This window comes from Trichosurus vulpecula, chromosome 8 (assembly GCF_011100635.1).
Source record: "Trichosurus vulpecula isolate mTriVul1 chromosome 8, mTriVul1.pri, whole genome shotgun sequence".
Taxonomy (NCBI): Eukaryota; Metazoa; Chordata; class Mammalia; order Diprotodontia; family Phalangeridae; genus Trichosurus; species Trichosurus vulpecula.
The window spans coordinates 13,477,825-13,505,373 of NC_050580.1; the positions used below are offsets into that span (position 1 = coordinate 13,477,825).

The window sequence follows — 27,549 nt, forward strand, 5'->3', positions numbered from 1 at the left end:
CGCCCCCTCCCTTTCAACAGAGGAAATGATTTCCTAATTTACTGATCAAGAGAGGCCCTGCTGCTTCTTCCCAACTCCTCAAAAATCCCCATTTTTCCACTTTTCCTCTGATTTCCAGGGGTTCACAGGAAGAGAGGTAGGCTCCCATGGACCAAAATTCTACAGGGAAAGTCTGTCCAGGAGACGCTCGAGGATGAAATTCTGAAGACACAAAGAGAAACAATTTCAATGAGGAAGGAAACACCAACAGTCCAACATGAAGTATTTATTTTCAAGCTCGCACAATATAAAAGGCTGCAGATTCCAACCACTACAAATCACATATAAATAACGGCAAGTGCCCTCTGCCCTCCGGACCTGTGAGAAGTCCCACATGCTAAACTGCTCTAAAAATACATACTTCCATTCTAGTCTGAAGGCTAAACTTAAAGCTTAAACACAAAGTAAACAAGAAACGATTACTGTCTACACAACAAATTCAAAGTATAAAACATGTGCAAAAACCCCGAGCTTTGCTTTTTTGGTAAACAGTACACGGTCTTCGCTGTACCCGACTCCAGCTCACTTCCAGGTCTTGCATTGGACAGAGATGAGGACAAATGAGAGTACTAACGGCATTTTCAAAAGCACAACGGTGAGCTCGCGCTGTCCTATTCTGTCACTCTGATGCAGTGAGGCAATGGCATGCCTTCTTACCACTCCAGAGGCCGCTCTTACTTATCACCGTTAATTTTCATCACAAAATTCTTTCGTTTCAATCATTTCCAACAGGAGAAAGAAATAGCACCACAGCCCAGAAGCCCCCAAGTTTCCTAGAACAGAAGCAGCGCCAGTAACAATTACCATCTCACTGTCCTCCCTCAAATATCAAGTGCTAACAAATGCAAGCATGCTGACTATACTGTCCTACAGGACCCTCAGGTCAAACAACTTGTACAAAAATTTTTACATTTTTTTTAACCCATTCTCGAAAGTAATTATTTCTAAGTTCACTTTAAAGGGACTGAGTCAATCCGACACTCCCATCTGGTCAAGGTCAGTGTCAAGCCCCAACTTCATACTTGGTCCAAAGATTTTAGGCAAAGCCAGAAGATCTGGAAAAGTTCCATTAAATAAAATCCCATTGAATCCAAAGCCATATATTTTAAAACAAAATATTTCTATCCCCTTCCATCATTTCTCCACTTGATTAAACTTACTGGTGAATCCAAAATTCATCTAGATTTTTCATCATCCCTCCTAATTACAAAGCAGGCACATCAGATGGAGTAGACTGTTTTCATGAAGATTCTGGATAATCATCCTTCAGAAAAATCTCATGCCTGAAAATATCATCCTTAAGACCTATTTCATTCACCATTTCCAAGCTGTGCCAAAGCCCTGGCAGCCTGGAAGCATTCAGGGTTAGGGTAGTTAGCAATCCCAGCCACCACTATTCACTTTCCTACAAAGACCCTGAAAGGCTACACGGGGCTTTCCCTATAATGACCATTCGAGGAGGTAGGTGGTAGTATGCCCTTCTACACCTGAGCACAGGGAAACTCAGAGAAGGGCTGTGACCTGCCCAGGGTCAAACAGGCAAGGGTCAGAACCAGCACCCAGACCTAGGGCCTCCTGACTTGAGGTCCTGAGAGGCTTAACTGAGTATTTCTATAATTTGCTTACTTAGGAAACTTAGAAAATATATTCTTTTGAAACTCTGATTTTTTTTAAAAGCAGTTAGCACCCAAGCAAATAAAAACCCACCTCTTATCAGGACCTGCTTTAAGAGGTGCTGCTAACCAGAAGGACATAAAAGTCAGTGCAGGAGCAGGTGCAGAAAGTACTTTTAACTTCACTTGTTCCCCAGGCCAATATCCAATAAAACTCCCACAGAACATAATTCTCTGGGAACAGAATGGTATGAGGATATCAGAAAACATTTTTGCTTTGGCCTCTGCTACTGAAAACATTCCTGCTTCACTGAGTAAAATGTACTTCAACATAACAGGACTTCTCGATGTCTGTGAGGCTGCCCCACTGCCCCAAATCCTGAGTATCCATCACCCCAGAACACTGATAAACATGAAGCTCTAAGAGACAAAGAGGGAAGTGTCCTGACCCGGGATGTACATGGGGAACAGGGCACGGAGATTTTACACACCCCCCCACACTCACTCGAACACACGCACACACCCACACACCCACCACATCCCACCTCATGGTCCACCAGCAAGTCTGTCAATACTTTCCCAGAGGTAAACTGAGTTAATGCATGGAAAGGAAAACTACACAGAGTAGATATCAAATGGATGTGGAATTGACCTGAAGTGGCTCTTCAGTGGGTGACATATGCACACATGGTCTGGATGGAGCACAGGATTTTTTATTTCATTAGCGGGGGGAAGACTCAGTGTGGACAATTCTCTTTTAACATGCGCCCCCACCAGAATGTAAGTTCATTCTAAGGAGGGGCGTTTCCTTCTCTCCCAGATCTCTAAGCCTGGCAGGGTCTGGCCTCATGGAGACTTGACTGATGGCTACCCAGAGCACTAAGAGGTCAGGTGACCTGCCCCAGCCAAGTATCAGAGTAAGGACTTGGAGACTCTAGGGCCAGACCTCTAGACCCCACAGACATGACTTCTCCCCTAGAAGGACCCAGACGTCAGGGAGAGAAGGCAGAGACGTGACCGAATGTGCATGGGTGTGTACTCACATATCCTTGAGATGGAGTTCTTTTGATTTGTTCCCTCACTCATTAAAAACTAAGGATTTTAACTAACTGATGATTTAAATTAATCATAGTTTTCTGTACCCAAACCAATAATGTTAACAAAATGTTCACAGAAAGCTTGTTTCTCACTCGAAAAAAGTTCATCCCTAATGTGATTAAATTTTTTTTTTAATATGGTCTGGCATCTGAATCTCTCTTACTTCACATTTCCCCACTATCTTCCTCCTTCCACCCCTTCAGCGTACAGGCCAAATGAGAGGAACACTGGCATACTGATAGCCGAAATTCCCATAGAATTTGGGGGACTTGATAATTCTTCACTTGACGTGTGAGTCATTACTGGCATTATCATCATCAGAGTCTTCATCGTTATTATTCCTACAAACATTTGGTAGTACTTAGCAGGTTATAATTCCAATGCTAATCTGAATGAAAGAAACTAGGCTAGGCAGAATAAAGCCTTAAATTCAAAAAAATTGTTTCTGTTAATGATGATGATGATAATAGTGATTAATACTTTTTCAAGAGGTGCAAAACGGAGAATAGAAGCCCAAAAGCTCACCAAAGGATTGAGGAGGCTGATCCTGACTTGATTCTGACCATCCTCTTCCTCCATTATTATAAAGTAAAACTAGCATCACATGAAAGGCCACAAAGCATTTCATTTCCAAAGCATCAATATACCCTAGGGATACTAATAAGAAACAATGCTTATTTCTATTTTTATGTCACTCAAAATGTCCCCTTAAATCAGACACAAAATAAATGTTTAACATTTTAACAGCTCGCTATCTTCCACAGAAAGTTATAGTTCCAGTTGACTGGTTTTTTTCTGATTAAAGGCCTACTTACAGCAGGCTGAGTCTCCCTGCTTAAGGCGTGAGAAGATGTCCACAAAAATCAAAGGACTTGAGTTCCTAGAATGAATTGCATCCAGTTCTACAGACAATTTGATTATTCTGGCGTTTTCAAGTATTATTCTGAAATCAAATTTATAAGCCAGTAGTGATTACTAATAAAATTTGAAGTCATTTCTGTAAACATTTTCATCATCAGATGTCTCCTGGGTCACAAATTAGGATTTTTAAAAAAAAAACATTTTCCTTGAGCTACCTTGGAGCAAAACTTTTTTCCACACACACAAATTTCAGATCCATAACGAAATCCTCTGTGAAGTCAGAAATACTTGCGCTTTTTGTCACCAGGGCAGTGCCCGGTGACCCTGTCATGCCAACATGGAATCCTTCCCTCTAGAACCATGCCAGTCACTCACAGCTCGTCAGACGTGATGTTGATATTTGGCAAGACGCACTCTTGGTCTGAGTGGCAGCTCTGCAGGACGTCTTTATAGTGGTCCTTCAGCTCCTGATACACAGCGACGGTTTCTGGAGAGTGAACAAATGGCAGCGGCTCTTCATTCAGGAGCAGCTGCACCTGGTACTCTCGGGCGGGCGTCTCAGCGTGCTCACAGTGGTAAAGCACGAATATGAGATTGGACGCATAGGGGACGATGTGGCCGCTCCGGAACTGACGGTTCATTTGCTCCTTGTAATTGTAAGCAGTGAGGGGCTCCTTGTCCTTAAAATAGCCCATGAGAGAAAGCAGCGGCAGCAGTGTCTCTGCATGTCCAAAGTGGAAGATGACTGGAGAGGAGATAGGCTGAGACCTGGGAAAAACAAACAGGAGAAATGATTGAGAACCTTAAGGCCAGGACAGGAATTAGTGGCTCCTGGTGTCTTTTCTCTTAATCCTATTTCAGGCTCTCTGACTGTCAACACTTGAGGCGGAATGTGGCAGTGACCAAATCCAAGCTGGACAGGAGAACAAGAACCCCTCCAATGATATGCCAACAAATGGCCATCTAGCCCAGCCCTGGCAGGAAGATCTCCAGGACCCCTCAGAGACGGCTCTCTCTCTAACTTCCAGCCACCACCACTAGTTCTGTTCTCTGGAGCCACAGAAGAGGAGAGCTCCAGCTGGGAGGCAGTGAGCTTGAGTTTGACCCTCACCCCACACAAAGCCTAGCTGTGGGACTGTGCACCTCAGATTTCTCATCTATCAAAAGAAGATATGGAGCTGATGCCCTATAGAGGTGCTTCCCAGCTCTAAAGCTTCGGATCCCATATCCCCAAGTCTTCTAGTCTGAATCAAACATCCCCAGCTCCTTCAAACAATCGTTGGACTCAGCAGTCTGAGCTCCCTCCCTTGGTTCACTCTCTAGCTTATCAATAGTTTTCCTAAAATGCCTCAAATTAAACCCAGTCTGACCAGTCTAGTAATCATGTCCCAAATAGTAATGTTTCTTTTGGAATGATTTGTTCTTAATGAAAGCATCTAACTGTGATTGTTGCCTCCTTTCTAGAATTCTATAATCTTGTTAGAAATCGTTCACATCCACGGACCTACAGCACGCAGACTCTGGTCTCTCCCCTTTTCTAAAAATCAGAGGCACACCTCCTCTTCTCCAACCCTCAGCGCCCCTCCTATCTTTCAAGGCCTTTCAACAAGTGCTGGGGAGCGAGGTAGGGCTCAGCAATCATGCCTGCCTGCTCTTCCAGTACCTTTGGAGGTGCTTCATCAGGGCCTGGTGACAAACTTGAATGTTGCTAAATGTTCCACTATTTCTTTGTTTATTTTTAGTTACAACTCCCCTCCTTGGTCATTTTTGTTCTAGCCTTTCCAGTCCAAATTCCACATATCTGCACTGGGTCTTGTCTATGCCCAGAGTGCCCTTCCTCCCTGGCCATCCTCAGAGTCCCCTCTCTTCCTTCAAAAGTAGCTTGAAGCCTTTCCAGATGGGCCAATTGTTAATGCCGTCCCCTCCAAATTACCTTGTATTTTAACTATTTTATGTGTATATTAAGTTTATTTTTACGTTGTCTCCCCCCTTAGAATCTAAGTATGTAAGCAGAGGTTTTCATTCTTCGTAACTATATCCCCATAACAACATTTTCTTCACCAGCCTTGGTTCATTCTGTGCTTGGCATGATCCTCCCAGTAAGTCAATATATATCTTGATACTCAATCACTTCAACACAAACATGGGAAGAAAAGCAAAATGCTTATGAAAGCATTGGGAAATATGGTTAGGAACCAAGAAAGGGAAAAGTCCATGAGTTTGTAGACTACTCAGATTCTTCACAACTGAATAAAAAGAAAACTGAGTAGATAACAGACACTACTGGAACCATATATACACCAACGCTACTTCTGTTCCAAACCCTTCCAAAGCTCCTTGAATCCCTGTGCCTCAGAAACACTCCTGTGAGGCACGTTCCTCAAGGAGATCAGACGCAAAGCAAAGTCCCATAACACACCAAAAGACTCGTGGCAGCTCCGTTTCACAGCCAAGGATTAGGAACAAAGTAGATGCCCACTGACTGGAAGAAGGCTAAACAAATTAGGGTAAGAGTGTAACAGAACATTACTGAAGCATAAGAAGCGATGACAATGAAGAATTCAGAGAAACAAGGAAGGCAGACATGCCCCAGGGACGCAGTATCCTACAAACACTGTCAGACACAGCTAACGACTGCTGACTCCCTTTCCTTTGTACGCTCTGCTACAAAAATGGCTTGCAGGGTGGTGACGGTAGAAGGTAGAAGGATATATTTGGAAGTGAGGGTGATATAAAAGCAAGATATCAATGAAAAGAAAGATCCCTGTTTTATTCCCTACAGAATAAAGCCCACGTTCCTTGGTCATGCATTCAAAGCATTCTAACCCCTCTATAAAATTAAGAATGGTCTTGGCACACATCGAAGGGTGGCCATGACTTTGAAAGGAAATGCTGTGTTGGTAGGCAAAATGGGCTCCTTAGCACTTAGTTCAACAAGTGCCCTTGAATAGTTTGGCTTTTGTTCCATTTGAGTAATTCAGTGTATTTCATTGAGCCTTACTAAGTGCTAAGCCCCAGGTCCAAACCCCTATTAGGTATAAAACCTATGTGGGTGTGGATTGGCAACTAAGGTGGGGCCCAAGGTGGGGCTAACTCCAGGGAGGGCCTAGTTTACATGTCTGGGACAGCAGAGGCTTTTAGACCACAGTGGGTTTAAGTCCACCTCTTTGTGAAGATTCTAGGTCACATGTGTGACTCACCTCTGACGCTGAAAAAGATATAAAAACCAGGGGTTAGCTGTCTCTTCCTTGGAGCTCTTTGCCGCAGCAGTGGTGGCGCGTGACTCTGGGCTAGCCCTTGTTCTGAGCTCCCGGGCTGAACCTAGATGTTGGTAACTATGAATCTGTATTTGGTCTGTCTGTTGATGTTTGTAATTTGTTTGTAATTTGCTCTGAAGTTCAGTGTGTTGGTCTCTTCCCCTGAACTAAGTGAATGATATTTGTGTGCTGAATTAAAGTAAGCTTGTCAACCCCTTCACCTTGCTTTCCTTATTAAAGCAGATCAAAAGAACCTGTGCTGTTGGCAGCTTTCCGGGTGCTGGCTGTGGGTGGATCTTATACCCCCACCGAAGCTGCTAGCTGGATTGTTGAAACAAATGCAGAGTCCAGCTTTTCTACAGCAGATCATATCTGCTGAGTCACACCTTCCTGACTCCAAGGCTGGCCCCAACATCTGCTACAGCACACTACCTCTGCTAACCCCTCCACCCCACCCCCCAGTAACTGTCATCCAGAAAGCACCTGCACAGATACCAGGCTGGAAGGGGCCTCCCACACACTCATGGGAGACAGGAGGACACTGACAGCCAAGAAGTTCAGTGAGCACAGCAGTGTTGGACCCTCAGAACTCAGGAGCTGTGCTCTTTCCACTGGGCTGTGCCACAGCCCACACACTAGGAACGCACTGGATTCTCACAACAGATAAGGAAACTGGGGCCATGGAGCTCCTTCTCTGCTGACTCTCCAGATGCTTAGTAGCCCTCCTGCAGAGTCCTGCTTCCCTCCGGCCTTGGGGCCACTCCCACGGCTTGGACGATCTTCCCACAGGCCTCACATCTGCCTGGCACTCTGCCCTTCAGATCCCTACATGGCTCTGACTGCTGCAACCTCCTCAGGACTCAGTAGGCCTTTTCAGTCCATCCTTCAGCCCAATTCTCCTATGTCAGTAATCTCTAATAAAAACTGTGAGGAGAAATGGGCTTACTTTTTCCTTCAAATCCCTAGCATTTAGCACTGTGTTGGGTACACAGTGGGCCCTTTTATTCACCTAAAGGGCATCACTGACCGGCACTCACAAGTCTGACCAGGTACTCGGATCTCCTTCATTTATTCCTAGTCTTCGTGCTCCAGAGAAGCCTAAGTAACTAAACAGAATGTCAAACATTCAGATATTGCTAAAATATGATGGCATCTGATTGACCTCATAATGAAAAATGCATTCGACTACAAGTCATAAGAAAGTACTGAGTGGGCTGGCTGAAAGATGTCCAGTCCTTGATTCAAAAATGAGAAAAGGTAAATTTAAAGATAGAAATAAGGAAGTATATGAATATGTACATAGTTAAACAGAGGACAGGTTGATAAATACACTTTTTTCCTTAGACAAAAGTGAAATCTAACTTATAATATACATTCATGCTGCTCTATACAATTATAGAAAAGTTGAAAAAAGCCCTTCCCGCCAATCCATGGCCCACCCACATGAGGGTTCCAACCCTCATTCCTTAAACTCAGCAAAAACAAGTATGAGCACCTCAATCAAGAAACCACCCTGTGCCCAGAAGCTCCTCAACAAGGGGGGCTCAGGTTTCACACTTACCTGATGTTACATAAAGTATTTTTTAAAAGCATGACCCACATGATTAAAGGGCCTTTCAGAGCCCAAGATGATGTAAATTATTGGAAAAATTGTATGAGCCAATCGACTCCTGCTGCAAGAACAAAACCAACAACAAGGCAAGTCCTTGTGTAGACAACGCTCATCTTAAAGTGCTGTTAACCCCACTGAGAGCTCTGATGGAGAATAAACTGAGAAACCTCAAAATTAACCACACTCTAGAGCTGAGAAGACCAGGAGGAGGTACTTTCCCCAGGGACCCCCCATCTCCAAGGGGTGGAGCTGGTCAGTTTGCTGGGTGGGCCCAGCAGCGTAAAAGCCTGCAGGGATCGGCCTCCCGACTATTGGGCCCACTCACACTTCACCATCACGCCACTACAAGTGAAGCACAGACATCAGGTGACTCATTCTGCCTGGCTGCAGAGGGCAGGATGAGAGCCACAGGTTGATCAAGGACTGACCTAAAGACGACCCATCTGTCAGATCAATCCCAATGCTGAGGAATAAACATCTTCCTTCACTGATGGTCTACAAGAAAAAGCAAGAAAAGCTTCATAGCCAGTCTGGTCTCAGAAACACAAACATCACTGCATCTGGAGTCAGAGGACCTAGGTTCAAATCCCACCCACCTAACCCTAATCCTAACCCACTTCTTTATGATATTCAACTACTAGACAAGCCTGGTCACCTCTCTGGGTCTCAGCTTCTTCATCTCCATAAGTGAGAACACTGGACTCTACACCCCATGATCCAATTCAAAATTCATCCAGTAGCAAGTATCTGAAGCTAACCAAGTGAGGTCCAGACCCTGGGTTCCTGGTGACACCAAGTTGATTCAAAAAGCATTCATTCAGCACCTAGAATGTGCCAGAACCTGCACTGGGCGCTTACGATATAAAGCTGAAGAAGTCCATGCCCTCAAAGAGCTTCTATTCAACCGGGGGAAACCATAAGAACACAGCTCAGTGCGCATCAGCTACATGACACAAAGAAAAATGAGGCAATTTCCAGAAGATGATGTGAGTGACTGAGAGGGTCGGGACAGGTTACCCTGGAGCTGCAGCCCGAAGGCCATCAGGGTTCACAAGAGGCCCAGGGCAGAACGGAGTCCAGTTGTCTGCAAGCTGCAGAGCTCCAGAACAGGAATAGCATCAATCAGCTCGGACAGCGAGGCCAGCGCTCCTAGCAAACACAGGGCTTCACTTCTTCCTAGAGTCAAAGACTACAACTACTGAGGCTAGCCAGCATTTGTACAGTGCTTTCAGAGTGACCTCTATGGTAACTGAGCCAGGTCAAGATGTCCACAGGCAGGCAGTCACTGATGTGGAAGTGGAGCAGGAGCCCAGGGCTGCCCAGACAGACCCAGCAGAACTGAGGGAAGAGCTGAAGCCAGGAGCTGACGAGAACAAAAGGGCAGGCGCAATTCTGGGGGGAAGATTATCTTCCTTGGACTTTGAGTGGAAATTGATTTGTTTCCTTCAAAACAAAAGCAAACCTAGCACGGCTGCTGCAACAACCACAAACACTTAGGTCCCACCTCAGGCTCTTCAAGACCACCCTTGGTGATAAATGGCACTACCCAGTCTACAAGCCAGACAACCCCGACCTTCAATGGATCACAACGAGAAATTTCAGGATAATGATACCCAGGCAGGACGATGGTTTTGGTGGAGCTGAGACAAAATAGCAACCTCGTTTGCATTCAGACTCCATGAGGCCCTAGAGGGAAGCTCTCTGAGCGCTTCTCTCAATCTCCCTTGTCTCTGTTTCCCTTCCCCCTCCCCTGGGAAGCCATGTGACCTCCCAAAGGGTGGAAGATTCTAGGCTTGCCATGGGGGAGCAGAAGGTTATACCAAGCCTAAGGGGACCTTCCCAAGGACGCGGATAATAGTAACAGCAGCATTTACATACAGTTTAAGGTTTGCAAAGTGCTTTCCATGTTAACTCTTTTGACAGAGGCCCCCACGAAGGGAAGGACTTCCAGGAACCAGGTGCCAGGAGTTACTCCTACAACAGATGTGCTCTTGACATGGAAGGCCTCTTTCCCCTGGACTCTCGGTGCCCTCATGGGAAGGCATTTTTCTTTCTTCAAGTTTACTGATGTGTTTGCACCATACCAACATGGAGGGATCACTCCCACTTTCTGAGGTCTCTTGTAACAAAGCGAGAGTGTCATGTAAAACTATCAATCACCTCGGCTGGAAGTGCAGCCGCACGTCACGCTGGCAGCGTCCCCTCTCTACTTTGGTGATTAAAAGAATCTATTTTCTCTCCCTTCCATCCCTCACCCACTAAAAAAGAAAAGAAAAACAATTTTCTTGCCAAAAATATGCAGAGCCAAGTAAAACGAATCCGGCAGCTGGGGGCAGCACACTGCCCAGAGCACCAAGCCTGGAGTTAGTAAGATCCAAGTTCGAAGCAGCCTCTGCGTGATCCTGGTAACCCGCCTGCCTCGGTTTCCTCATCTGTAAAAAGGGGATGATAATGACAGCACCTACCTCCCAGGTTTGTGTGAAGCACTTAGCACAGTACCAGGCCCGCAGAACTGTTCGTCTCCTCCTGCACCATCACTCCATCACCCTCTCTGGCATGGAGGACAGATGTTGTCCACAGACAACGCGGATACCACCAGTGCTCTGGAATCACGGCCATCATGATTTGTATGCCTCTGTTACAGCGTTCAAGGGTTCTGTTTCTATAACACTGTTGTTACTGCATAAACTATTCTCCTGGTTCTGCTCACCTCATTCTTCATTAGTTTATGGAAGTCCTCTAAACTGTTCCTTTTTAGAATAAGGTCACAAAGTAAATTGGTCTTCTGGTTCTGTTGACTTCATGGGGTAGTCACCACATAGCCTACGCTACTTAAGTGTGGCAGAAACCATTTCCTTAAATAAAACTGCCCTAGAATGTGGTTTGGGGTATAAACTGTGACATCTCAGTCCGAAAATCTTAACACAACTTCCACAGGAGAGGATTATTTCATCGCTCTTTAAGGGAGTGGTACAGAAACTCAACTAGATTATTAAAAATTTGCCTAACAATGCTCCCATAACCCACCCAGGCCTCACCACACCAGGTGATGCCAGTGCTTCTAAGTTGGTTACGTGCAAACCAACAGGTAAGAAGGTGATTTTTCCCTCTCCCTTCCCCCCAAGAAGGATCCAGCCTGTTTTCAAGACCACTTTGGACAAGTCACCAAGCTGATTCCTCTTCCCGGCTCCCCATTTTCACTGTCAGTGCAGAGGAAAGCTCAAGCCAAAATCTCTGAGCAGCCAAAAGGTGCCTTTGCTGACCTCCCCTCCCTGTCCAGATGCCTTCTCCCACTTCCTGGAACTCTAATAAACATGTGCACTTCCTCGCTGGCCCCATTCTATCATCTGTCCCCTGAAAGTGCCAGCCCCTCCCCTGCTCCACACCAACTGCACCCAACCTGGAGGGCTTCATTCTCGGAGCGCCATGTTCCAAAGTGACCTCTTATTCACCTGAATCAAACCTCTCATCCTATTAAATATTAAATTCTGTAATGAAAAGACAGCCGGTTTGAACCTTACTGTTCATCACATCTGCTCCATTCTTTCATCCTAATCCTGTTTTCTTGCATCTTTGTGGCTTATTCTTTATAAATCAAACATATTAAAAGTGACAATGGAGGCAGGCTTTTCTATTGCTATAGCTCTGAGCAGACAGAAAAAAATCAGTTGTCACTTTGGCACAGTACAACAGTGCCGGGTTTGGAGCCGGAGGAGCTGGGTTCAAATCCTGGCTCTCAGTGTGACCTTAGGTAAACCTGGCCTCTCTGGGACTGTGCTTCCTCATCTGTTAAAGGAGGGGCCTCAAGGCTGCCCCAGGACTGTACTTCTTCCACAGACTGGGAGCTGCCTCCGGCTTCCTTCGCATCTCAGATGAAATCCCACTTTCCCAATATTCCTTAATGGGAGTGTCCTCTCAAGCTCTCCCCGACACAGAGATTGGCTGTTAGACTTGGGGAAGGTCCCATAAGCTCTTAGGGCCCCCAGGCAACCCACTGAAAACTCTAAATTGTGGAGTACAGTAGTCCCGATCTGCACTGACAGAGGAGCTGCCTAGACCAATGAAATCTGTCAGTCAATCGATAAATATTTCTAAAGCCCCTACTATGCACTACCAGTGAACACCTCCTAAAACTTATGCCTAAATCATGGGACAACAGACTTGGACCTGGAAGGCCCTTACATTTTACAGATGATGAAGCTGAGACCAGGCAGGCTAACTATGGCGCTAAGGCACTTCCAACGATTTTAAAATATTTTTCCAAGGAGCATTTTTGTTGAACTAAAAAGTTGTTTCTTTTAATTTTTCATGGATACGCATATTTCATACATTTTAAAATATTAATGATAAAACACATCATCTTAGATTTTTAGAGCCATTATCTATGTAAAACATTTAGCTTACAAATGTGGCCCTAACTTCACTATAGAAGTTCAATTTAGGTTACCCTCCTCTTTATTTCAACAAAGTACACAAAAAACTCAAATGTTCACACACTATTTATAAATCACACTGTTCCTTCTTTGAGTCATTCAATGAGGCCATATTCATTTACTCACTGCTCAAAGACACTGGGCTTCATTTCTAGGTCACCAACAGACAGGGCTTCTGTGCCAAACCCAGATGACAGTCTCTGGATTTAATTAGTCAATCCCTCGTCAAACAACAAAGAATGATGGAGCCTGAGCTGGGCCTGGCGAATGGGCACTGGCACAAGGAGGGCAAAGAGGCCAATTTGAAGGCAGAGACAGGAAGGATCTTGTCCACCAGCACAAGACACAGCTGGACGTACAACATGGTGGGGGGGAGGGCAGGGCGGGGAGGGGGGAAGGTGAGGAAAGACTTTTCCATCCATTTCAAGGCCCCTCCTAAGAAGGGGACAAAGGAGCAGGGACCCCCACCCACCAAAGCGTGGGAAAGCCGTATCACTTTGTAAAATCTCCAGTCTGCTTAGCAGAAGGTCGTTACCTAAAAACATAACGGGGGAGATGAGGAAATGTGGTTTTTTTTCCTGTTTCTACAAGGCCAAAGGTTCTCTAAAAAATAAATTGAAAAGAAAGAAAGAAATGTGAGTCAGAGGCCCCAGAATTGAATTCTTCCTATGCAATCTTGGGCCATATCATTTAATCTTTCTAGGACTGGATGACCTCTTAGAGTCCCTCTCAGCTCTAGGCCTGTGAGTTTGGGGTCTCTCATGTCTCTCTGTCTCTCCCTCCCTTCTTCTCCTTCTCCCCACAGTCCCACCATCTGTGTGTCTCTCTCTCTGTGTCTGTCTCTGTCTTTTTCTGTCTCCATCTCTGACTCTGTCTCTGCTTTGTAGTCTGAACTTGCTCCCCCAGTGTTATCAGTACATGACTGTCTAATAACCCTTAGGGGCAGAGCATACATTTCATTTACACTGACTGATCCCAGCAGATCGCCTAAGAAAGTTCCAAGGTATCTAAATTTAAAATAAGAGGTCATAAATGTACATGGCTAAGGCTTACTGTGATGGGCACCTATGAAAAATCCCAAATATGAGACAAAATAATCTCATCATGAGGCCAGAGCAAGACTGACAATGACTGGGGGATTCCTTGTCTCTCAAATGGACTTACCTCTGTCTCTGTTCAACAGCTCTGTCCAAATGATGAAAGATGTCCTGGAACAGGCCGCAGCTGGACCGACTATTGATCGCGTAGCCATGCCCTCTTTTCCAATACTGCTTCAGGTCATTCAGGTATTCCAGCACCTGAAAGTGCACATGTCTAAAAGTTCCATTCTACTTTGCAGGTCACGGTAGCTACTGCCCTCCCAGCATGGCCACTGGCACATCCACGTGGCATGGCTAAGCCGCAGAGGTGTGCTGAGGACATGGGCTGCCGCCTCCCCAAGGGGGAACAAGGCTCTGTTCAAGACCCTCCTGGAAAGGGGCAGCTCTCATTCGCTTCCCCTTGGGCCTGACTGCCGATCAGTCTCTTCAAGAACAATGACAGAACACATGAATTACAGTTCTGGAATCAAACCGGACTTGGGGTCAAAAGAATATGAAAAGTAATTACCACTGAGCTACGACCATCCAATTGGAGGTCCAAAATATATCAAAATCCAGTGTAACATGGCCCATCCTGAAGCCCCCTAGTAAATGAGGTCAGCTGCCCAGGTTCAGTGCTGAACAATCCTCTCTGGCGCAGCTTCGTGTATACAGAGAGGTAGCACCTATCTGCAAAGCCAGACCGACAGAAAGCAGCACAACAAAAAACATTTCTGGACTAGCACGGGAAAGTAGGGATGCCAGAAATATCTGTTTATTTTGCAGTTGGAAAACTATCCACATACTGAAGAACGGGTGCAACTTTGGAGGGTGAGTCTGTCTTCCCAGCTGCTGCTTCTGGCCTGGCCTGGTGTGACTGCCATTAGAAGCTGTTGTATTTACAGCCAAGATCTCAGTGCAAAACAGTTACCTTATTTTTCCTTGAGAAGGGAACCTGTGATTTCATCAGTATAAAGTTCTCCTCCCACTGACGCAGGTCAGCAGACTCTCTGCATTCTCACCTCAGGGTTCCCTGGCTACTACCCCACACTGCCCCTCACTTCTACAGTCTGTTAGCGTAATCTGGCTAGATTTGCTTTTAATATTCCAAGGCTCCCTGCCACTCACAGAAACTTAAACCCCTCAAAGCCCCCGACACACTACCTTCATAAACCGTTGTGGCCAAAACCAATCCACCCCCTGGTGGTGAACTAGCAAAGTTACGTTATAGGTTACATAGGCCTTCATGGGCTGCCTTGAAAAACCCAACATCCTTTTCTTACACATTGTTTCTGTGGGAAACTATGTTTTGAGTCTCAAATAACCATTTTACAAATGAACAAAGGAAAAGGATCCACAGGCATGAAAATATTTAGAGTAGCTCTTTTCATGGTGGTAACGGGTGGGGGGGGGGAGGAAGTGTTTGTCCATCGACTAGGGAATGGCTGAACAAACAGCGGCACGTGAATGTGATGGAATACTCGTGTCACAAGAAATGATGAAAGGGGCAGTTTCAGAGCAACCTGGAAAGACTTATAAGACCTAATGCAGAAAAAAGTGAGCAGAGCCAAGAGTACAATTTATACAATAACAACATTGTAAAGATAAAAAAAACTTGGAAAGACTTAAGAATGCCAATCAACAAAATGACGACCAGAGTGATTCCAGAAGGAGACAGCGAAGGCTGCTACTTGCCACCTGACATCGAGGTGAAGGGCTCACTACACAAGGAGACACGCTATAGGCCATGGCCAATGGGAGATGTTTTGCCTGACCATGCAGATTTGTTACAAGGGGTTTGATTTTCTTCAGTGGAGAGATGTAAAAGAAAATAGATTTCTATTAATTAAAAATATGAACTCGAAGTTTTATTTAATAATTAATTTATCTACTTGTCAAGAGTAAGTCCTACATTACTCCTCATTCTAATCTCTTTTTAGGAGACCCATTCAATACTTCATGGAAAAGAAGCAGAAATACACCGGTCTATTTACCGAACACTGTGTCCCAAGTTCACCAGCACTAAGTAACGCTTTCCCATAACTTCCCCCGCTTTAGAAGCTGTGCCTGATTAAGTGCTGAGCAGTTAACACAAATGCACAATTAACACCTACCTTGGCATCCTCTGTGTCAAAGACATCGCACCAGGGGGACTGAATGTCTCTAATAGCCAGGTCGAATGAGCAGGAAAAAAAAGCGACTTGGATTAAATCTGGTGAAAGAAAGCAAAGTGTTCTGAGTTACGATTTTCTACTATTAAAAAAATAGTGGAACATCAATAATCCTTTGTTAAATAAAAGGGCTGGACTCAATCACTAAGGCTCCTTCCAGCTCTGAAACTCTATGATTCTGTAAGCTGCACTATAGCAAGGCTTTTTTTCTCCCATGAGTCAATAAAAAATGAAGTTATATTAAGGGTCAAATGTAAGGCTAAAAACAAAAACATGTCACAGCTTAATTTGGCTAATATTTAGGTTTCTTGTTTTTAATAACAGCTATACACACTGTGTGTATATATACGTGTGTGTGTGTGTGTGTGTGTGTGTATGAAAAGAGAGGAAGAGAAGGTGGGAGGTGGGGAGGCCAGCTGAGAGGCTATTACAAACAGGCCAAGTTCATGCTAGAACTTGAATCAAGATGGTATCTGCAAAAATAGATATTTCAAAGATGGATCCGCCAGTTCTCTATAAGTGAATGAAGAGAGAAGAAGGAATCCAATACAACTACCAAGGTGAGGAGCAAAGGGGATTAAGAAAATGATAAAACAGTCAGGAATTGAAGACAATTCAATTACTTCATATTCTATTAGTAAGGAAGCTATAATATTGAAGATTTGCACCCTGGTCTGGTTTACCTTTGGTTTGTCTCTAAAGTGTTGATCTACTGAGAATTTATTCAGTATAGTCCACGTGTAACACATAGTTTAGGAGGAAAAAGAGGAATACCCAAGTTAACAGACGGTGTTATATGAGGTTTTTACTGTAGGTGATTATATTCTGGAAAAGTAAAATCTAAGTCCCAATATATACAAGTCTACATTATCAAGAACGATTGGTGGAATGCCACTGATGTGGAGCCTATCCTCTGGGCAAGCTGCAGCACTCCGGAGGTCAGGCTCCTCATTTTTAAATGGATTCTGGGAAGACCTAAAGTAGATAAGAGTTTATTATATCCTAAGTGGAGCTTCATTTCACTCATACTCGCCTGGATCACTTCTAAGGATGATTCTAGCTCTAAAATTCTACTGAAGACATAGAATTATCTCAGGTTTTTATTCATCCAGCTGCTGCTGTATTAAATTCAACCTCAAGGGGCAGAATGTCATCAAAGCACTTACTAAACTTCACAGCACTTTACAGACAAGTGTCAGCTCTTACAGGTGCTCTTTTTAGTTTAAAATGTTCCTTTCTCTCAAAAAAATGCCTGTTTTTATATTTACACTGAGTTTCATATATATCCAGGTAGAATTCCATTTAAAGAACCTAATAATAACACAGAGCTCTATGTAATAAAGATCTCTCCATTTACAAAGCCGCAGTTAAAATTAATGCTCCTTTGCCACGATTTTTAAAGGAGATCTAAGGTTTTTTTGTACCCTTTGCTTAACAGACCTAAAATTCCATCCCTGTAATAAATTCCAAATTAGAGGGTCTGACCTGAGGAGAATGAATACACTGACTGCCAAGAAATTGCTTGCAGTTGGGAAATCATTTGTATCTCAGAGAAAAAACCAGTTTCTTCATGTTACCCTTCAGCACTCCAGTCATGACAGAAAGGCCCGAAGGGGCAGACTTCATCAAACAGTCCAAACTTGGCTCTCCTCTATTTCTCCCCAAAGCACCCCCGCCCCATCCCCACCTTCTGGGCAGGTAACCTACAGTAAGTTCAAGTTCAATGGCTTGGGTTGGCTTTTCTGAAGCATCAGACTGTGCTGACTGCTGCCCTTTCTTTGATCCTCTCCATTTTCTTTCTTCCCAGAGTCCTCACTCTTTGACCCATTTCTATGCCTTTGCTGACTCCACACTCCTTCTCCACCCTCCAAGGCTCTGTACTACCCCAGATCTCCCTTGCTTTCTCTCTTGGAGACGTCATCTGTGAATTGAATTATCACCTACATACACATCTACGTCTCTACCAATGACCTCCTGCTACAGCTCCAGCCAGACAGCTCTCTTGGCAGGTCCCATTGGCATCTCAAACCAACTGGTTCAACAGTGAATTCATCTGGCCTCCTGACCCATCCCTGCCCCTCCCCCAACCTCTAGTTCATATCCACATCACTTACCAAGTCCTACCAACTCTACTTCTCAAACCTCTCCCACCCATCCCCCTCTGTTTCACTTCTACAGCCACAGCCCCAGTGCAGACCCTCCTCACTGCTCACCGTCTGTTTTAGAACTTCCTAACTGGTCTCCAACCCACACTGCCCACTCCTGTTCAAATCACTGTCTTAATCTACCATACTGATCACAGGATTCCGCTACTCCACAACCTGGGGTGACATCTTACTGCTGACAAAAGTATGAACATCTTCTAAACAGCCAACTTTTCTGGCCTTCCTTCAGCTATCCCCTTTCACAGGCTCCTGCCATCTGCGATACCTGGCATGGACTACCCTCCCCACCTCAAAAGAGTGCAATCTTTCCTTTCCTCCAAGACCTGGCTCAGGTGCCACCACCTTCAGGCAGACTTCCCAAATGCCCCTGGCTGAAAGTCACCTCCTCATTTGTTTCCTAGCATAGGCCCCTTCACATGCTACGTCTATCATTTCCTCTTCATCAGTGATGGTCCTACCATTTAGCTATTCATATGTGCCTTGTCATCCCTGACTTCTCCCTCCACTATAATCCACCTGCCCGATCAATCACCCAATTCTATTTCCCAAACTGCTCATGAAGACCTCGCTCTCTTCACCTCTGGTTTGGGGACCCATAAACATCACCACCGTTCAGAAGCTCCGTACCTCCCACCTAGACTATTTCAAAAGCCTCTTCGCAGCTGTCTTTACCTCTAGTCTCTTCCCAACACACCACTGCATGACCAGTGGTCTGATTATTTACTGCCTATAAAGACCAAACTACTTAATGTGGCCCTCACAGACTTCCAATCTTTTCTCCCACTACTGCCCCTTAGGCATTCTTGCTGGATCACTACCCACCCCTCAACTTAATTATACAATAGTCCAGTTGTAAAAAAGAATTATAACCAATGGAATGAATCACGAGAAAGAAGAAACAAAACCAAAAAAGAAGGAAAAAAAAAGACAGCAAATAGTTTGCCTCAATCTGCATTCAGATTCCATAGTTGTTTCTTTGCATGTGCATAGCTTTTTCCATCATGAGTCTTTTGGAGCTGTCTTTGAACCTTGCATTGATGAGAAGAGCCAAGTCTATCAAAGTTAGTCCCTACAGATACTGTGTGTCTGTAATCATGTATAATGATCTCCTGGTTCTGCTCCCCTCACTCAGCATCAGTTCATATACATCTTTCCAGGTTGTAATGAAGTCCATCTACTCCTCATTTATTACACCACAATAGTATTCCATTATATTCATATACCACCATTTGCTTAGTCATTCCCCAATTGATGGGCATCCCTTTGATTTCCAATTCTTCATCCCCACATACTGGTCCATTTCCCACTCGTGTGATCTCTTTGGGGAGGGCTGCCTTCTTTACTCTGTACCTCTCTGGGCACCCACAACAATGTACCGTATAAGGAAGGTGCAATAGATGTTTGTTAACTGAATGGAAAAATGCTCTTTCCCAAGGCTATTTGCTGTCAAAAAGTATCTTCCATAAATATAAACGTCTACAAAAATTAAGATCTAAAATTCTAAATATGAGGTACGTAACTCAATCTTCAGGACACAAAATGTATTTACTTTCAGATTCTTTCTAGGGTCAATCCTGAATCCCACGTGTAATCCTGCATACCAAAAAAGCTCGGGCTAAAGGATCTCTGGATCTTGGGAGTTCTGGGTCAGAGTGAGTCACACCAAAGGAGCCAGCACAAAGTTCAGCAGTTTGACATTAACATAATGAGGGGCTGGGTGCAGGGGAAGTTGCTCAGGGTGAAAATGAACCAACTTCTGGGACAATCAGTACTGAGGTCTCTGGGGAGTAGCTCCTGAACTTCCAACCTAGGAAAGATCAGGAAATCCAGTCTTCTACAATGAATGAATGAATGAAAAATACAGGATTAGCCCAGCAGGCTTCCTTGCTCATTGCAGGGAAGTAACATTATTTGCTATTTAAAATACAAATAAATACAAAAAGGTACCTTACCTGCATTTAAATCACTTGTTGGCACCTCCAAAAGAGCTGCAACTTTTTTAATAATTTTCTGCATTTCTGGTCCATTTTTGAAGGCTTCTACATGATAAAGAGCTGAATCATTCTTTTCCACCTCAGTTAGGAACTTTTCGCAATGATCAAAAAACCTCATAAGTTTATCATTTATCTCAGGTGGCCCAAACTCCATATCTGAAAGAGAAAATAAGAAAGGCAAGTCTTACAGTAAGGTACCGACACATAATAATTTAGAAAGCATCAGTTAAATAATACTTAGTTTCAGTGTAGACAGTAAAAGCCAATAACTTGGTCATCTTAAATACCTGGATTAAGTATTCACTGATGACGGAAGAGCTCAAGTAGGATAGGAAACTTAACTATCCCTCCATTTGTAATCTCTGTGATTGGTGGTGTTTCTGGAGTGCACTGAGATCCCATAAGATATGTGCTCTCTTCCAACAGACAGACAGACAGTCCCATGTAAATCTTATCTTGGTGTCAGCACAGCAAAGAGATGAAGTTCTGAAGGGTATAACAGGCTATCTGAGCAGGGCAAGGCCTGCTGTTCTAGAGCAGGTAGTTCCTGGGGGCTGCAGCCCCAAGGATTTTGTGGCACTCCAGATGAGACACGTCACCATTGATGATTGACCAGCTTCTCCTTTACCAGTCGCCAGGGATTCTAAGGCAATGACTGGCTATTACTGACAGCCTCAAAGAAGGGGATATAAAAATATTAATTCATTCCAGCTAAGTTAATATCATCTTCATTTCTGGCAATAAGGAGAGACCCCAAACCTTTAACTGACACAAGAATGCTAAGTAGTTCTCAAGAAATAACAGATTTCTTTCAATAAAAATAACAAAGTTTTCCTTAAGATGATTTCTTTTTCTATCGAGCTTAAGGGGAAAAAAAAGTGAAGGTGGCCTAGCCATCCAGATCTCAAAATGTATTACAAAGCGGTAATCACCAAAACAATCTGGTCCTGGCTAAGAAATAAAGTGGAAGACAAACAGAGTAGATTAGGTACCTGATATATAGGAGGTAGTGGCGATGGTAATATAGTGTTTGATAAACCCAAAGATCAAAGCTTGGGGATAAGAGCTTGATATCTGACAAAAACTGCTAGGAAAACCGGAAAATGTTATGGCAAAAACTAGGTACAGACCAACATCTCACACATATCATCCACCAATATAAGGTCAAAACGGGTACATGATTTAGACATAAAGGGTGATACTGTAAACAAATTGGGGGAGCACAGAATAGTTTACCTGTCAGATCTATAAATAAGGGAAGGATTTATAACCACAAAAGAGATAGCATTGCTGGGTGTGAAATGGATAATTGTGATTGATTACATTAAATTACAAAGGCTTTGTACAAACAAAACCAATATAACCAAGATTACAAGGAAAGCAGAAAACTGGGGAGGAAATTTACAGGAACCTTCTCCAATAAAGGTCTCATTTCTCAAATACATAGAGAACCGAGTCAAATTTATAAGAATATAAATCATTCCTCAACTGACAAATGGTCAAAGGACATAAGCAGGCAGTTTTCAGATGAAGAAATCAAAACTACCTAGAGTCATATGAAAAAATGTTCTGTATCACTATCGATTAGAAAAGTACAAATAAAAACAACTCTGAGGTACCACTTCACACTTATCAGATTGACTACTATGACAGAAACGGAAAATGACAAATGTTGGAGGGGATACGGGAAAATTGGGACACTAATGCACTGCTGGAAAAAATTTGAACTGATCCAACCATTCTGGAGAGCAACTTGGAACTATGCCCAAAGGGCTATAAAACCCTTTGATCCAGCAATACTACTACTAGGTCTGTATCTCAAAGAGATTTTAAAAAAAGGGGGTGGGGAGAGACCTATTTGTACAAAGGCATTTTTAGCAGTTCTTTTTGTGGTGGCAAAGAATTGGAAATTGAAGGGATGCCCATCAGCTGGGGAATGGCTGAACAAGTTGCGTTCTATGATTGTGATGGAACACTACTGTGCTATAAGAAATGACCAGGATGCTCATGAAACCTGCAAAGAGTTACCTGAACTGATGCAAAGAGATTTGAGCAAAACCAGAACACTGTCTACAGCAACAGCAATACTGTACCATGATCAATTGTGAATGACTTAGCTGTTCTCAGCAATACAAAGATCCAAGACAATTCTGAAGGGCCAAAAATATGACCCACCTCCAGAGAAAGAACTGATGGCATCGGAATACAAATTGAAGCATATTAGGTTTTTTTAAATTTTATTTTTCTTGCGGTTTTTTTGGTCTGTGTTTTCTTTTTCAACATGAATATTATGGAAATGTGTTTTGCATGACTGTACATCTATAACCTTTATCAAACTTCTTCCTTTCTGAATGAGGGGGAAGGGGAGGATGTGAGAGAATCTGGAACGCAAATTTTTTTTAAAAATGAATGTCAAAAATTGTTTTTACATGTAACTGGAAATTTTTTTTAAGAAATCTGAATAAAGCATTCTTTTTCTATGTTCATGAGGTATGACTTCCGATGAAAATTAAACTTTACTAGTATAAACAGATGAAAGAAAAAGCACCTTTTAAGCACTTGCAACGTGCAGGCACAAAAATATAAAAGCAAGACTGCCCCCACTCTGAAAGAGCTTCCAGCCCAGCAGGGGAGTGGGGGCCAGGAAAGGCTAGTGAGTGGATCAGGGGGCCAAACCATTATGGATTCGGCACCAGAAGGTCCTTTAGAAGCCATCAAGTACAACACTGTCACTTTACAGGTTAGTAAACTAATCCCTAGAGTCTCTCAGTTAACAAATGCTTTTTATGTGCAAGGCACTGTGCTAAGCTCCAATAATATAACGATAAGCAAAAAAAGTCTAGTGACTTGAGTCCCTGCCCCCTTGTCCTGCTGCTCATCACGCCTTGCCAAACCCCTACCTGTGGGAATCAAGTGAACTACACTGACTCATCTTGGGACTCAGTTCTGAATCTAGCTCAGTTCCCTTTCTATTCAATTATAGGTCTAGTCCAACTTCTGTCTTGTGAGAAAACTTTATTTAATTATGGGAACTGTGAGGCTTTACTGCATTGTTTGAACCTGTTCCTGCATGGCTAGGAAGTTGGAACACCTCTACCTGCTGCTAGGTTATGTTGACCAGAAACCTGGTCAGATCCAAAGACAGATGCAATGAGTTTTCTAACAACTGTACATTTCAAGCAACCCATATGTCTTATCTGAAAACTTCCCTATACTGGTCAACCAGTCACTGTTTCCATGGTCCTTTGATTATTCACAGAGACTTGGAGGGAATGGGATACCTTTTTATCCAGGAAATTGAACCTGTTGACTCTCCCCCTCCCAACTTGCAAAGTCCCTAATCTTTCATCCAATTAAAAATCAGATTACCTAATCACGTATCCCGATTTCTATCCTATTAGTTGTTCCGTCTTCCCCTGCATGTGGTGTCCAGTGCCAGGCTGAGGAGGCCTGGCCCTGATCTGTTTGGTAACTGGCATGCATTGCTTAATAAACCGATATGCTCAGAAGCTCAAAACTTTGTTTCTTCAGTTATTTCAGATTTCACCTTAGGTTACTCCCAGCCTCCCCACATTATCCACCTTTCCTCCTATTCACATGCTAGGGAAAAAAAAAATCACAAAACCATCTCAACTAGGACTTCTAAGCAGCAAGGCCATTCTCTGACAGCACTATCCCACTCACCACCAAACCTTGTCACCTCTCAAGTCTCCCATGCCTGCCCAGCCCCCTCAGCAGAGGGCCTTCTAACTTCACCAAAATAAGCTGAGACCACTGGATGACCACCTTCTCCTTGCTAAGGGAAACCCCTCTCCAGGCACCCCTGATCCCATTTCTCCACATCTCCCTATCCACTGGCTGCTTCCCTGCAGCCTACAAGCACGACTATGTCTCCTCTAACCATATAAAATCCTCTGGATCTGACCACTGCTGCCTTCTACCTCCTCTCCTCTCCCTTCCAGAATTCCTTGAGGCCTTCAATGCCTCCACCCTTCTTTTCCTCTTTCCTAGCTCTCAGCAGTCTCGCTTCTAACCTTATCATTCAACTGAGACTGCTCTCCCCAAGTTACTGCCAAAGCACTGTGCCAAACACTAGGGTAATAAAGAAAGGCAGCAAACATTCAGAGCTGTTTAATGCAGGAGACATGCAAACAACTGTGTACACACAAGATTGATACCGTATAAACTGGAGATAATCATCAGAGGGAGGGCACTAAGATTGGGTAAGTCTTCAGAGGGTGGGACCCTGCCTGAGTCTTAAAGGCAGCCAGAAGGTGGTGATAAGGGAGTTCCAGGGAGGGGAGACAGCCAGTGAAAATGCCTGGAGCTGAGGGATGAGTGTCTTCTGTGAGGAACAAGGAGGCCAGTGTCACTGAATCACAAATTGGGGAGGTAGGGTAGGGGTGGAGAATGCAAAGAGGTGGGAGGAAAAACACATAGGAAAGAGTCAGGTTGTGAAAGCTTTAAAAGCCAGAAGATTTTATATTTAACCCTGGAAGAAATAGAGAGCATTGAAATGTACTGAGTATTAGGGTGACATGGTCAGACCCCCAGTTTAGGAAGATCACTCGGACAGCTAAGAGGATAATGGGGGGGGGAGAGACCACTGAGGTAGAGACCAATCAGAAAGCCACTGCAGGAGCCCAGGCAGGAGGGGACAAGGGCCTCCATCAGTGCGGTAGCTCTGAGTGGAGAGAAGGGATGTATAAAAGAGAGGAGGTGAAAAGAAAGGACAAAGCTTAGCAGCAGAAGGTTGAGCCCTGGCCTCATAGTGCACCAGCCTATTGAGCCAGCCAGTAAAACCACCACCACCACTTTCTTCTAGAAAAACTTACAAACAGGGCAGTTTTTCAGGGCAATAGAAGCTTCTGAATCTATAGGGTGGAGGACTGAACATTGGAGCAGCATGATAAGACACATCACCCTACATTCAGACTCCTTACAGCCAATAAGACTAGCAGAGCATAAAGGTGGAATGTGGCAGATAAGGTAGAGGTGAACTGTGGAAGCTGCTAGAACACCAAAAGAATGCTAGTCAGGAGGAGGAATTAATATGTATCCAGGAAAGACGAAGAAGGTGGGTCTAAGCACTAACCACATAATGAGATGAGCTCAAGTAAAATAAGGAATGCACTGAACCTGGGAATCAGGAGACCTGGCTTCCATCCCTGGTGCGGCCTGAGGCGGGTGACTTCAGGCTTCCTACATCTGTACAAAGAGGTTAACCCCAGCACTCCAGTCTTCAGCCTTCCGTGAAAGCCCTCCAGTCCTTTCTCACACCTACTCCTATCCCTCTGGTCAGGCCCCTCCCGAGGGAAAGCACTTGGTGAACCCTCCAGGGCCGTGTAACCCCCGAGGTCACAGCTGTAACATACGAGCAGAGACAATCTTTATGTAATAAGTGGTATTAAAAGGCACGGAGTTAATGTGCCATGCTAACAAGGGGGCGACCCACCCACTAAGACTGTTAATCCCAAGTCCGAGATCCTCCATGGAGAATGTATGGGCCACCACAAGACCTGAGGATGGGGCGAAGCTATGTGTGCCTGATGGAGGTCCGGGTGGATGGGATCAGAGGGGCAAACTTCATTATTACTACTACTAATAGTCTTCCTGAGCTTCAGCTTGCTCATCTGTAGAATGGAGGCGGTCAGGTCAATAACCAGGACCCAGGTGAATGAGATCACAGATCCAAAGTCTATGATTACTACTGCTGGCCACGCCACCAACCTTCCAAGCGGCGGGTTCCCTCGTCTGTAAAACGGCGCGATCGTATTACTAACTTACGGCCGGTGTTTTATGAATCAGAGAACGTGCCATCGAAGCATCACGTAAGTGAGCTGCCGTAATTTTGCAGATGAGGTTACCCAGCCAAGATCACAAGGTGACTGTCCCCATCCGCGCTCTCCGCTCCGCCGATGCCTCACTTCCTACCCGGGGTTGGCTCCGGAGCTCAGGTTTTGGTAACTGTTTAATACAGCCGGGCTCCTTTGTCACACGCACCCTGCGACCTAGGGCTGGAAAGCATCTCCCGCAGCTCCAACGCAGACCCCGCGGCCGGGGGGAGCGCCAGAAGTTGGGGGCCATCAAGCCAGAGCCCCAGGCCAGGCTGCCGAGGCCCGGGTGGAGGGGGGGTCGGGGGGGTGGGTCTCCCACGCGGCACGTGAGCCGGGGCGCTCTGCCCGTCGGCGCTGACCAGGCGGTCCTGGCCCGATGACCCGCAGCGCGCCCCCACTCCCGTCCCTGGAGGCCAGGCGGGGGACGGGGGTGGAAGGGGCTCTCGGGCCAGCCGGCACAAGGGGCGGGGCGGGCGCTACCCACCTGCTGACTCGGGCTCCGGTTGGTCCGGGTGGCCGTGCGCCCAGAGGCCCCGCGCGAAGGCCACGGCGCTGTCCACGCAGCGCGGCTTGGAGCTGGACACGAGGCGCACGCGGGCCAGGCCGGCGCGGCCCAGCAGCGGCGGGAAGCGCGCGGCCAGGCGGGCGGCCAGCTGGCGCATGTCGCGCCGGCCCTTGTCCACCAGCTGCCCGTCCATCCAGTCCTCGTAGGCCAGCGGCCAGCGCGCCAGCGCGCCCGCCAGGCCCGGCCCGGGCGAGCCCGAGCGCAGCAGCAACCCGCGCAGCGCCCGCAGGCGGCCCACCTGCTTGGCCGTGGGGTAGCGGGTGCCGTGGCGCACCAGGGCCACGAGCTGCAGCGGCGCGCAAGGGCCCGCGGGCCCCGGTCCGGCCCGCGGCCGCGCCACATCCTCGTAGCGGCTCTTGGTGCCGAAATACGCGCTCAGCGCCGACGCGCGGCCCGCGGGCGCCCGCTCCGCCAGGGCGCAGGCCGCCGCACAGACGAGCAGCACCGCGGCGCCCGGGACCCCGAGCCCCGAGCGCAGCCGCCGCCGCTGGCGCCGCCTCAGGGGGAGCATCGCGACGGGCTTCGGTCCGCCGCACCGACGCTTCCGCGGGGGCGGGGCGGGCCTTCCGGGCCCTGAGCCAACCGACTCCCGCCCGGAGCTACGCAGGCGCGGCCGTGGGCGCATGCGTAGAGGCGGCCGCTGGCGGCTCCACGGCCCCCGCCTCGCCCCGCTCTGCTCGCCCCGCCCCCGCCTCGCGCCGCCACGCCCCACCCCCGCCTCCGCCTCCGCCTAGCGTGGGCTCTTCTGGATGGAACGGGGGGCGGGAGGGAAGGCTTCCAGCAGCTCCTGCGCAGGCGCGGGCAGTTGAAGATTGGTGCCCCTTG

The 27,549-nt window shown here is 45.8% G+C and overlaps 1 protein-coding gene across 1 annotated transcript; it reads right to left on the bottom strand.

Moving 5' to 3' along the window:
* Positions 1-245: 245 nt before the first annotated feature.
* On the bottom strand, positions 246-27,241 carry MINPP1 (multiple inositol-polyphosphate phosphatase 1). The gene is made up of 5 exons (XM_036735199.1): positions 26,644-27,241; positions 20,281-20,478; positions 16,107-16,204; positions 14,078-14,211; positions 246-4,379 (listed from the first exon to the last, which is right to left on the bottom strand). The coding sequence occupies exons 1-5, from the start codon at positions 27,233-27,235 to the stop codon at positions 3,983-3,985; spliced, it is 1,419 nt and encodes a 472-aa protein (XP_036591094.1). The 5' UTR covers positions 27,236-27,241; the 3' UTR covers positions 246-3,982.
* Between the last annotated feature and the right edge of the window lie 308 nt (positions 27,242-27,549).

Excerpts from the sequence above, each read along its gene's own strand:
- MINPP1 (XM_036735199.1), bottom strand. The coding sequence starts at position 27,235 with ATGCTCCCCCTGAGGCGGCGCCAGCGGCGGCGGCTGCGCTCGGGGCTC. Across the intron at positions 20,479-26,643 it reads ACCGGAGCCCGAGTCAGCAG|ATATGGAGTTTGGGCCACCT; the intron begins GTGGGTAGCGCC and ends TTTCTCTTTCAG. Across the intron at positions 4,380-14,077 it reads GCTGTTGAACAGAGACAGAG|GTCTCAGCCTATCTCCTCTC; the intron begins GTAAGTCCATTT and ends TGTTTTTCCCAG.